At 40.5% G+C, this 12591-nt stretch overlaps 2 protein-coding genes across 3 annotated transcripts; both read left to right on the forward strand.

The window, feature by feature from the left end:
• Positions 1-3259: 3259 nt before the first annotated feature.
• LOC146610974 (aquaporin AQPAe.a) lies at positions 3260-6403 on the forward strand. 2 transcript variants are annotated; one of them, XM_085345157.1, is made up of 6 exons: positions 3260-3274; positions 3676-3870; positions 4368-4529; positions 4627-4791; positions 5338-5418; positions 6188-6403. In XM_085345157.1, exons 1-6 carry the CDS (start codon positions 3260-3262, stop codon positions 6401-6403), a joined length of 834 nt encoding a protein of 277 aa, XP_085201283.1. The 2 variants fall into 2 exon arrangements, with proteins under 2 accessions (XP_085201283.1, XP_085201285.1); XM_085345159.1 differs by having other exon boundaries at positions 3679-3870.
• A 4917-nt stretch (positions 6404-11320) lies between these two features.
• mipb (major intrinsic protein of lens fiber b) lies at positions 11321-12496 on the forward strand. The gene is made up of 4 exons (XM_085345299.1): positions 11321-11680; positions 11876-12040; positions 12130-12210; positions 12311-12496. The coding sequence occupies exons 1-4, from the start codon at positions 11321-11323 to the stop codon at positions 12494-12496; spliced, it is 792 nt and encodes a 263-aa protein (XP_085201425.1).
• Positions 12497-12591: the final 95 nt, after the last annotated feature.

The raw sequence follows: 12591 nt of genomic DNA on the forward strand, positions 1-12591 counted from the left end.
TTAACTGTAACTTTGACACCAGTGTTTCTAATTTCTTTGAGAGTGTGCTGAAAGGTTTGCCCATATCAGGATTACTTAAATATTGGGGATTAGCCAAACAAACAGGGGAAAAAAAGCGTAAATCCTGCTCTCTTTTGTGTGTACATACAAGGAGCACATGCAATATAAGAGTGAAGAAGGGCTTGAAACCGCCGAAGTGTGGCGAAGTGTTTTCTTGCAGGACTGTGCAGCTCCCTGGAGAGTCCTGTCTGAAGCACATGCTGTTGAAAACATCCTGCCATCAGGCCCAGCTGCTCTGCAATAGAAAAGATCCGAGTTCAGTGAACACTTGCTTGCAAAGATTGATATTCTACACTTTCATCTGGGAAGCATCTAAAGACAAAAATATGTGTGTGGTAAAGTTAAAATGTAAAAATGTGTATATCGTGTCTCCTAGAGCATCTCTTCCCATTACCCCTCACTCCCAAATCCCTTAGCTTGCACTTTGTATGAGCGTGTATATGCGGGTGTGTATGTGAAATTGTCTCAGTGTCAGCAGTATGGGCGGGGGGTTGAAAACTCCCCACGCCAGCGGGTTCCAGTGCGCCCTCCGCCCGTCCTGCTCCACAAATTTGGGCTTATCCCCACAAAAGGGGGGATAACAGTTACACAGTTGCTGTAGGGAGGAGGGGGTAATCCACAACATAATGGGGCACACCAGCAGTCCTCCTCCCCACCTGCCCAACCAGTTCATTCTGGACTCACTCTGCTAGATTTGAAGGCTTTTGATGCTTGGAGGTATCAGGAAAATCAGATTGGACTCCAAACATTTAGATACTCTAAATGAAAAACAACTAAAAAAAAATAACATGTTAGAAAAAGAAAGAAAGAAAACAAGCGTCAGAGAGGTGATTAATCTGAGTTTTGACGTAAACCAAAGAATTCTGTCTGCTTTGGTGTGTGTTTCATATCAAAGAGCGAAAATGAAAAGAGTGCATAGACGCAGCATCTCAATAGGTTCTATGGCAACAGCATCATGAAAGGGTTTGTCCCCATGGTGATCAGAGCGGTACCTCACAAGTAGTATGTAGAGGAGGGGGAAAAAACCCTGAGCCTGCCGACATCAAATCTGAGATCTTTGGGTAAAGTGTCAACAAAACAGCAGGCATTTGTTTGCACCTTTAACCTGTAAGTATGCTGCTGCATAAGATGGAAAGAGTCCCTCTGCTTCACATTGGAGCCTGTTGAAACCCAAATTTCCTTCCAGGAGGAAAAGCTTTTATCACATATTTATCCACTGAACAAATGCAGTGCATACACCAACAGCCTAAGGTTTTGGTGTTTTCTTGGTGCTCTTGTCACTAATTGGCTCTTTCTATAACTGATATAAAGGCTGAACGTCTGTTTTTCAGGTGCTCAGAACACGCTAACGCAGGTCATCCAACAGGAGAAAGCAGGAACAAAAACAACTTTATCCTGTGGTAATTTTTCCACTGTTGAATGTATCTGTCATGCTGTTGCACAAATGTAATTTAATAAGGAAACAGCCATACCAGCCAGCCCTTTTAAAATGTGCTTTGTAAAAGGAGCGCTAATGTTAGCATGCTGAGATGGTGACAGTGACAATGGTACCATGGTCATCGTAACAGAAATGGCTCTTTTCTAATTATCATAAACACATAATAATGATGTCAGTGTTTTTACTTTCAAGATAAATATAAAACACACAAATATTTAAATTTATAAGCTAGATATAGGTTTCAGGTGTGAAAGGTGTAGCCAAGTGAGTTCCTCAAATGGCCAGCAGGGGGCAACTCTGGTTACAAAAAGAAGTCTGGTTGTATAAAAGTAATTTTTACAGATAAAACAGCCTTTCATTTCCGTTGTCCATATCCTTAGTAAATACCTTAACAATGTCTTTTTAGGTCTCAGGAGTTAGTTTCAAGTCTTACATGATGCAACATGAAGTTTATTTAGAAAGCTGCAGCTCTGAGTAAGGAAGCAGGTCGTGCTTTCAGGTGGGATTCACAATTTGCCTGTGAGCAAAACAAACCAACTAATAAACCAGCGAATAGATTTGCTTACAGGCTTTTTGGAAAACCCACAGCCTATGGGATTAAAAACATTTCCTGGCACTAGAGGGGTTGGGAATCATCAGTTAAATATCTGTGCCAGAGGATTCGGCTTTTGATCCCATAACTCTGTGAATTTGTGGCCTGCCTAGTCTGCAGGTCAACATTACATTAATATTGTCCATAAATCAATACATGACAAAAAAAAAAAAAAAAGTGGTCACAAATTTATGATTTATTTCTCATACTGTTTATAATATATAATTTTTTTTTTCATTGAATGGTTTCAACCTTTCACATTCACTTTATAGTGTCATTAAAGTTTGGAGAACTAAAAATGAACAGTATTTTACTTTATGATTAAACTAATTTTCAAAACTGAATGATTCGTTTTTAATAATTTATTGATAAATATTTAATACTTTCCTGCAAAACTTTCACTCTGCTGTGAATCCAGTGGACTGGATTGGGACTGTTTGCAGGTTTGTTATGGCCCTCCGGTCCGATTTTTACCACCTCTGTTTTGCACTTTTCATGGTATATGTCCATAATAAAGAAACATGTGACTTAAATAGACTTAAAGTTTAGTTCAATTTGTCTTCAGGACTATTAATTTTTTTCCCCCTGTCTTTGAAGGCAATCTAGCCTCCTGGGTCTGCATTTCATGTTAAGATATAAACTGAATATAAATGGGTTGCCACAGCAGGTAGCACTGCATGTTTGATTTGACAGCTTTCTTATGCCAGGCATCTGGGTCTCCTCCTGGGATCAAACCAGTGGGTCTTTTGCCTTCTAAACCACTACACGATACATGAACTAGCTGTGAATGTGAGTTATCTGGAAACTGTCCTCTCTATACTGGCCAAAGTGACTCCAGTTAGAAAATCCATGAAATGCTTCTCATAGTTCTTTGAAGATTTTTTTTACAGTAGTGAAGGTCAGTGAATGTTTAGGAGTAAAGTATGCAAATGGACTGATGTGTGTGAATTACTTGATAACGCCTGATGTGCACTAGAAGGAGAGGGCGAGGAGGAGAGAGAGAGAGAGAGGGAGGAGGCTGTTCTCATCAAAGGACCTCTCGCACACTCAGGTTAATCAGGGAGGTAGCAGGAACCTTGAAGTCCTCAGAGACCACCAGTTACACAGAGACACACAGAGAGACCGACCACCAGAAAACTGCCTGAATAAACCTACTTGTTGGGTTTGAAATGACGTGGCGTGAGGTAAGCATGTTAGGTTAATGTATTAATGTTTAAATGTGTTATAATTTACATGGGATGGAGTTTAAATCTTGTCTATTTTAGTAAAAAATGTCTCTTTATTATTAGGCTTTGCGTACAGAATATTAACATTTAAATATAATCAGTAATTTTATAACTAAATGGATTGAAACAACATTAAGCTGGTTACGTTGAGAGTGTTTTTAAGACATATTTTGAAAGAAAAATATGGATAAATATCATTTGCAGCATAGAGATTACATGTTCATCATGCTCTGATGATTAAAATCTTTATTTATTTATTTATTTTTTTACCTGTGTTCTGCTTTTATTTACCTAAAAATGTAACAATATATTTAGAGGAGTAGCTAAAGCCCAACTTGTTTACATCCCTTTTCTATGAGGAGCTACGTAGTCGGCAATTCTGGCACGCCATGCTGGCAGAGCTCCTCGGCACCCTGGTGTTGGTGAGCGCTGTGCTGGGTGCCTCTGTGCCAGGCCCTGGAGATGCCCCTGGAGGACCCCTGTATCCAGCGGTGGCAGTGGGTGTGGTGATTGTAGCACTGGGACACTGTTTTGGAGAAATAAGTGGGGCACAGGTAATTATGTCATTTTAACATGTTGTTTTTCATTTTTCTTTCTGAACTGAACTTGACAGAAACGCTTTCAAAGTACTTCAAAGTAGTTCATTTAAGTGAATAGAAGTACGAATGCGACAATGTAAAAAAATGCTTCAAGTAAAAGTCCTGCATTTAAACATCCTCATTTCGAAATTGCTCATTTGTTAAAAAATGTACTCATAATTAGTTAATTATATAATTATATATACTATTAGGTAGTTTTAGTTCAGCGGTTTCAACCTCGGGGGTTGTCTCCTCTCCAAAGGGACATTTGATAAATGTAAGAGAGTATAAATGTTACAAGAAAGGAAAAAACAACCCTGCATAAATTCATATTTCCTTTTTGCACTTTAACGTTTGGCGATCATTGATTTGATCTATTACAATAAACATTAAAGTAGAGAACCGTGAGACCACCGAGCTGTTTATGATTTCTATAGTTTTATATGCCAGTGTGTGCTTGTGTTCCTGCTCAGGTGAACCCTGCTGTGACTCTGGCTCTGTTGGCCACACGGCGGCTTGATGTTCTCCGGGCCCTCGTTTATATCATCGCTCAGTGTTTGGGGGCCTCCTTAGGAGCTGGGGCCCTGTACCTGGCCCTGCCGTTTAAAACCACAGCAGAGCACTTTGTCAACAGGGTCAGTTCCTAGAACGTATGTGTGCCATTTAAAAAAATTCTAACAATCATTTGCATCTTTCTAGAATATGTTTTTACTCTTCTCGCACCTCACCCAGGTACCTTTAGAGCTGAATGCAGCCAAGGCTCTGGGCATTGAGGTCTTGTGCACCTTCCAGATGGTCTTCACCGTCTTCTCGGTGGAGGACCAGCGAAGGAGGGAGAGCCCAGAACCAGGAAACCTGGCCATTGGACTAGCACACACTGCTGGTGTGCTGATAGGGGTGAGATGAGCTTCTTTTATGCCTATAGTGTATTATTTGTATTATTTCCCCCCCCCCACTGCTACAGCCACTGTGGGTTGCATTTCTCAATATACATAATCTGGAGCTTTTGTTGCTTTCTGTCACACTGACACAGAAAAAAGATCTCCCAGTTAAATATGTGAGTGGAACTAGTTTTACAGGAAGTGTGATCAATTTTAAAGAAGAGCAACAAAAAACAACCAAACCAGAGAAAAACGGAACTAAAATATAATCGACACGAGGAAGTGTGCTTTTAAATCAACATTTGATTTTATTTAAGGTGTTAAATAAAGAATCCATTGCACTTTTTACCAACTTATACATTAAATAACTTCAGAAGTGTTTTTTATGTTATTTAAAATCACTTTTATTTAAGCAAAAGACCTGAGTGGTTGTTGTGTTCCTTCTGCCATAACATTTTTTAAACTTTAATTATTATGATATATGTCTTTAAATCTTAAAGCTACATTATCCTCATGTAGAAAAACAAAAAGCCTTATTGTGATGTTGTTTGTTTTTCTTCAGGCTCGGTTCTCTGGCGCGAGTATGAATCCCGCCCGCTCGCTGGGTCCGGCCATCATCACAGGCTTCTGGGAAGACCACTGGGTGAGACAGAAATCCAAAATCCAAATCTTTTTTTTAAACACAGATTTTTGGTCAGTGTACAAAAGTTATGAAAACATGATTTTTAGTGCAACATAAGTAAAGTCAACAAAATTTACATTCACATGGGTTCATTTTGAAGAACTTATTTTCTGATTTTGATTTTTTGCTACACTATAAAGACAAATATTTAACTTCTTACTATTGATTGCTATTGTTATTTTTTTCTTTTCAGATTAAGCTCTTATAACATGGTCACATATTTTAAAAGGTTTTTGTTTGTAATAAAGAATGGTGACATTTCATGTGTCTTTAAGTTGTTTCATAGGAGATATTTTTGTTTTTAAACATCATAAGATAAAAATTAGACATTTAAAGAAAGAAAGGAACATTTGCAGAATTTTATTGTATTTTTAAAAAAAAAATTTCTTCTGTTAATCAGCTCAGCATATTTAAGATCTATCTTGTGATGAGACCAAACTACAGGGTGGATAAAACAGCTAAAAGTAGCTCAAACTTAATCAACTACAACAATGAACTGATCCATGGAATTCAGGGCGGTCCCCATCTCTGGTCCTCATGCAGACGTGTCAAAAACTTTCGGAGTAATCTTTTTAAAAACAGACAAACAAGCCAGATCAATCACATAACCTCACTGGTGGAGGTGATAATGTCAAATCTAACAGTACTTCAGTTTAATGGATTCCTCTATTTGTCTTAGATCATTTAGTTACCATGAAAACTCACATACCTCACTTTTGCCCACCTGCAGGTTTACTGGATCGGGCCGGTGCTCGGCGCCATACTGGCAGGGATGTCCCATGACTTCTTCTTTGCACGCAGCGCCTCTCGTCAGAAGCTGGTGGCCTGTTTGACCTGTAAGGACATCGAGATCGTGGAGACGGCAAGCATGACCGGATCGTCGCTGTCTACAGTCACGCAGAATGCCATGAGAGCCAAGCAGGCCAGCAAGCAGGAAAACAACTGAAGAGACATGTACCAAAAAAGCGCACTCTGTGCAACAGCGATTTTTTAAAAGATGCACTGGTGTACACACCATCAAAGTAAATGGTGATGGGGACAAAAGAAAAGAAAGAAGGTGTGTGAAAGGATGTAATTTATCTCACATGACATGCTGTAATATACAAAAGCAGACAGGAGTGCTCAACCATTTAGAGTTTAATGTCATCTAATAGCAATCGTAACATCCTGATAAAGAAGCAGTTTAACTCACGAATTGCAGTTTGACTGTGGCCATACAGAGACCCGTCTATTAACTGCAAGACTGATGGCTTAATACCCAGGTTGTGAGTGTTGGTGCACCAAAATGCACCACAATGGGATATAATTACTATTTACTTTCACAAATAGTCACTTTTATTTATTTATTTTTAATATTTATATGTCTGATATTGTTTGACCATCTGTCTAAACAATTTTTAAAACTAGCAGGTCTACATGTACAACCTAACAAAAATAAAAAGCAAAAACAAGCAGTGATTACTCGCAAGTTTCAACACAATAAAAGAAAAATGAGGCCCTATCTCTATCATTATACGGTAAAATGTGTATCATTACAATTAAAAGTACTTTAAAAAATTCAATTGTATCAGCTAAAACATACTCAACAAGTATCGAAAATAAAAACACTAATATTTGAGAAACTCTCCCATAAATAACAAAAAAAATCATGTAATATAATACGATATAGTATTAGTATAATCGTTCTGCTTTTAGTAAATATTTTGGAAGATTTCTGCACAAAAACACATCATTTTTTGGAATCAGGTTAGCAAACAGTTCAACAACAACTGTCATAAAACGGTACGAAGCACAAAGCACAGTATTTCTCTCTTAGTGTAGGATAATAAAACATCCTCAACCAAAAATGCCCAGAAAATGAATTTCAATGAGATACTTCACTGTTCGGATTTCTGGGAAAACTGAATTTTCAGCTGAAAGATCTCATCCTAAGTACGCTTGTTTTTTGGAGGTTCGTGTTATATTTGGTCAATTCTTGTTTTACGAGCTGGCCAAAGACTAAGTTAGCTACAGTTACAAGATTAATTTGATTTTGAACGAAGACCTAGCACAAGATGGAAATTAACTGCAGCTTAAAACATGTACTTGGACTTTTTACTGAATAGCAGTCGCTAAATTTGATTCACAGAGAATTATCACATAAATGTGCAGCTCTCCTTACATTTGAAGAGCTTCAGTTTCCAGTCATTCTGGGGCTAATTTCATGAAGGTGATTCAAAAATATAAATATTGGAAATATTCCAATCTTTCCATGTTACAAATGAGTGTACAAATGTACGATTTATACATTCAAATGCCAAATTTTATTCTAAAGAAGATCATCTTAATGTACAAGTCACAGTTTGAAGTTTATGGAAGCTTGTTTACGCCACACTTTGGGGTATTATCTCAAAGTGTTTAGTTGGGTATGTAAAACTTTTGACTTACTCAGAAGTAAGTTTTTCATATTTATTTTGTCTAATTTCACAAAATAGGACTCTGATTTCTCCCTTTTGTCACAGGAGAGAGCTGTTTGCAGATTTAAAAAGCAAAATGCTCTAGAAACCTTACAAACTATCTTAAAAACAGCAATCAGGCACAGATAGCGACTCACTAATTCACACAATGGAGTGCTTAGTTAGCAGATATATCCCCTCATAAGTTAACGGAGACCAAAAACAGAGACAAAAGAGAATGATTGTTAGACTTAGACTTACCAGAAAGACAGAAATATGACCCCCAGATGTGTACATGTTAAAGTTATGCATTTACTGTATAAAAGATGATGAAATCTCAGTGTTCACAACTTGTTTCCAATGCTCAGAGTACGTGAAAAAAACTTTATTGCAGGCCTCATGGCACAAAACAGAAATGTCTTAAAGTTGCAGTGACGCAGTAAAATTAGGTAAAAATACAATCTTATTCCTAAATTTGAGAACACTAGCAGTAGTAATACTAACAAAAAGCTATAAGACATGAGTGGGATGGAGAAAAAAAGCCCAGACTGTGTGATATGGAGATAAAACCCAGCTTTTCTTTTGTAAATGGCAAAACTTCCCATTTCCTCTTCAGAGTAACACAGTTTTTGGGACGTATGCAGCTAATGTTTTATGTTTTCAAAGAACCAAAGCTAATAAAAAACCCACATGTGATAATGAGGCAACAAAGGGAGGGTTGCAATTCTCACCTTCTGCTGGTGCATTACAAGCACACGATAATTTTTATTTTTCCCCCTTTTTTCAATGCGCGTGGGGGAGAATTTCATGTAGAAGCTGAATTTTAAAAGGAGTGGATGTGACCTTTGAGGTCCTTGTTGTCTGTCATTAGTGTATGCAAAAGTGTAGCCAATACTGTGAGATTCAGTATTCACTTTCACATTTGCATGTCATTATAATTCTAACAGAGACTCATTGAAATCCTGCTGAAAACACCCTTATGTTTCAGTTGCATCTTGTGTTTGCGAATGCTTTGAAATGCTAAAGAGGTCCTTAGCCTGCACCGTGGGTTCAATGACGCTCTCATCCAGCATCTCTCTCATGTCTGTGCCTGTTAGCGTCTATCTCTTCTCTGAGGTCTCCTATTCACAATCAAATGGACCTTCATTCCTCTGTAATGGCTCTACAGAAAGAACACCTTCAGTCACAACACGCTTTGTAATTTGAAATGGAAACGCTGAGCATACGCGTGTATGTGGGTGAGAGACAATACTTTGATGAAACCTTTAAACATATTTGTGCGTGGGTGTACGCGCCTTTATTTTTGCCTCGCATTAAAATGTGTTTTACGTGTTTGCAGTTTAAATGTTCAGTTGAAATAGAAAAAAGTTGCTCTTTACTGATAATTTGCTTTAGTTTGTCTTAAGTCACAGGCATTGTACAATCAACAACAAATTATATGTAAAGAATTTGGACGAACTAACCCTTTAAAATTGATATTAAATAAAAAAATCGAACCATTTATTGTATACTTTCTGTGTTGATGTGTGTAATTTTCATACACATGCACACACACTCTTAAATTTGCATGCAGCATGCGCACATACACTCGCAGACACACATACAGCATGCACAATAGCTATAACTGCCACTGTGCTGCCAGCATTTTGCATTGTGTGTGTTCTTTCTAACATGTATAAAAGGGAGTTAAAACGGCAAGCTCAGCTATCTGCATTCATCACGCCCCAGCTACACACACACACATGCGCACGCATACACACTCCTCCACCAGTGATGTCGCTCGGCTGGTCGGCGTGACGCCCCGGTGCTGCACAGTAACCCCATCGTTCCCCCGCATCCCCGCTGCCCTTCTCCCCTTTTCCCAACCTCGCGCACACACTGAGAACGTTCAGGGCTTTGGTCGTACGTCCTCCTGCATCACAGCCTCACATACTGCTAACCTCTGCTAAGCACCTCCTCGAAGCTCCTGTCACAACAGAAGGCACAATCTGCTGCGTTGTGTGAATTATTGTTGGTTTGCTGCTTGATTCACTGTTTTCTCTCTGCATTGCTGCTTTCGCCCCTTCTTTGCACACATCAGCCAGATTAACATGTTTCTCCAATATTTTCTAGCGCCACCAAATGGCGCTGGTTGTGGGGCGGTGTCAGTGCACACTGAACCCTGAGGCGGTGTCAAGTTCAGGTTAAAGTGCTCACACTTCCAGGCCTCTGCAATGCTTAATGCCAATTAAAGATCACTGATTCTCACAGGCAGGATTAATTATGTGCACGCCAATAAACAGAAGCTGCAAATTTAAACATGCATTTTGGCACTAAGCTTTGCAAATTTGAGAAAATGCTTTGCCAGCTGTTGTTACTTGTGCTTCAGTTTAATATGTATTTTTGTCTTATCTCTGTCCATACGTAGCCCAGATGCTTGTTACAGACAATGGTTTCACAGGGTCAGGCATTTCAGTGTATCGGTCAGGCCAGCACTGTTAGCTTTGGGCACTTCCGTCCGGGGGCCCCAACTGTATTATTTGAATGTGTGCATGTGTGTTTTTGTGCATACATGTGTGTGTTTTCTGCCCTAATTTATCAGCATGCGTGTCCCCTGATAATGAAAGTTATGATACATCAACAGATGACATACTCCCGAAAGAAAACTCAGCATAACCTGCTCTTCACTGCAACTCTTTCCTCTGTCATTTTTGACTCCTTCTAAAGATGAATACACTCTCTTGTGACTTTTTTCCTGCAAAATGTTACTACCTCACTCTAAAAAAGAATAATTTCTCACTCATTTTCACTTCATATTTTTTTCCTCTTAGATATGCTACATCTCTTTTGGCCATACGCTGTTATGTGGGGGGAGACAGAGGGGTTAAGTTTGTTTGATTTAGGATGTCCAGCACTGCTGCCCCCCGCCCTTGGCCCTACAGGGGGATTATGGCGTCACCTGGGGCCCCTGGGGGGGTATTATAAAGCGCCCGTCTGGCCCTCTCCCCTCCGTCAGAGAGGCTAAAAGGTCCACTGGACGCTATCTATCCCCGTCTCTTTTTAGAAACACCCCTTTAGCATTGATGCCCACCTCTTCTTGACATCCCATTCCACCTGAGATCTCCTCCCACACTCCCACATTATCTCACACCTATGTCTTTGGACAGGTGGACAGAGGTGGCAAGCGAATGCAGCTGAGTTGACTTTACCAACCCAGTCTGGTAAAAGATCTGTTGAGTGGATTCGTCTGTTGACGTTCTGAAATCCTGTTTTGTCTTTAAACTGACTTTCCAGCTGTGTTTGGTCAGCTTAGTGAGCTGACTACAAAAGGGAGACTCTTTTTTAAAGTTTTTGATATCTGAAGAGGATTGAAAAGGTACACATTTGACCTTTTCTAGATTTATTTTTGAAGAATCCTCTTCATCTGGTGGAGAGCCTCAACCGTCACCATGTGGGAGTTCCGGTCTATGAATTTTTGGCGGGCAGTTTTTGCCGAGTTCTTCGGGACCATGTTTTTTGTGTTCTTTGGCATGGGCGCTGCCCTGCGCTGGACCACTGGGCCTCATCATGTCCTTCACGTGGCCCTGTGCTTTGGGCTGGCAGCCGCTACCCTCATCCAGTCCATCGGCCACATCAGCGGCGGCCACATCAACCCTGCCGTCACTTTTGCCTACCTTGTCGGCTCACAGATGTCTCTTTTCCGAGCCATTTTCTACATTGCTGCCCAGTGCCTGGGTGCTGTAGCCGGGGCTGCTGTGCTGTATGGGGTCACACCAGGCAACATGAGAGGCAACATGGCAATGAACACGGTAAAGACCAAAGAGGGATGTTTCAGGAAATAAGTGTAGCAATGTTGGGAAATCCTTTTTGGTTTAGAGTTTGTACTACCAATTCAGGTTTAATGTGGTAAGATATGAAACCATGGTTGGATTCAAATGAAATGCATTAATTCACTGCACCTCTCGGCCCAAATATCACCTTTTATCATATTTGTGTATTTCCAGCTGCAGCCTGGCATCAGCCTGGGGATGGCCACCACTGTGGAGGTCTTCCTCACCATGCAGCTTGTCATCTGCATCTTCGCCGTGACTGATGAGAGGAGAAACGGACGTCTCGGATCTGCTGCCCTCTCCATTGGCTTCTCTGTTACCATCGGACATCTCATGGGGGTAAAGACACACGGTCTTAGCATATAATCTAGTGTTAAATGCATGCATACGGAAGTGTAAATATTAGAAACGTGCTTCTTGTGTTTCAGATGTACTACACGGGTGCTGGAATGAACCCTGCCAGGTCCTTTGCCCCTGCTGTGATCTTCAGAAACTTTATCAACCACTGGGTAAGACCTGAAACGATCGATCTTCCCTCACCTTCCTTCTGTTTTAAGAGGTCTCATAAGTGACTCAACCGCTGATAAATATTAACTTTGCTGCTTACAGGTGTACTGGGTCGGGCCTATGATAGGAGGTGCCATGGGGGCCCTCCTGTATGATTTCATGCTGTTCCCACGCATGAGGGGTCTGTCCGAGCGTCTGGCCACACTGAAGGGCAGTCGACCTCCCGAGAACGAGACCCAGCAGGACACCCGCGGGGAGCCCATCGAGCTCAAGACACAAGCCCTATAAACCTGCCCCTTCTCCCCTTCTCTGACTGGGGCCGAGGGATGAGGGACAAGGCCCTGAGCTACACCAACCCCACCTCCACTGCCCCCACCCAGTGC

Source organism: Diplotaxodon limnothrissa, linkage group LG20 (genome assembly GCF_057381915.1).
Source record: "Diplotaxodon limnothrissa isolate DT_005_m linkage group LG20, D_limnothrissa_male_GT1.1, whole genome shotgun sequence".
NCBI lineage: Eukaryota > Metazoa > Chordata > Actinopteri > Cichliformes > Cichlidae > Diplotaxodon > Diplotaxodon limnothrissa.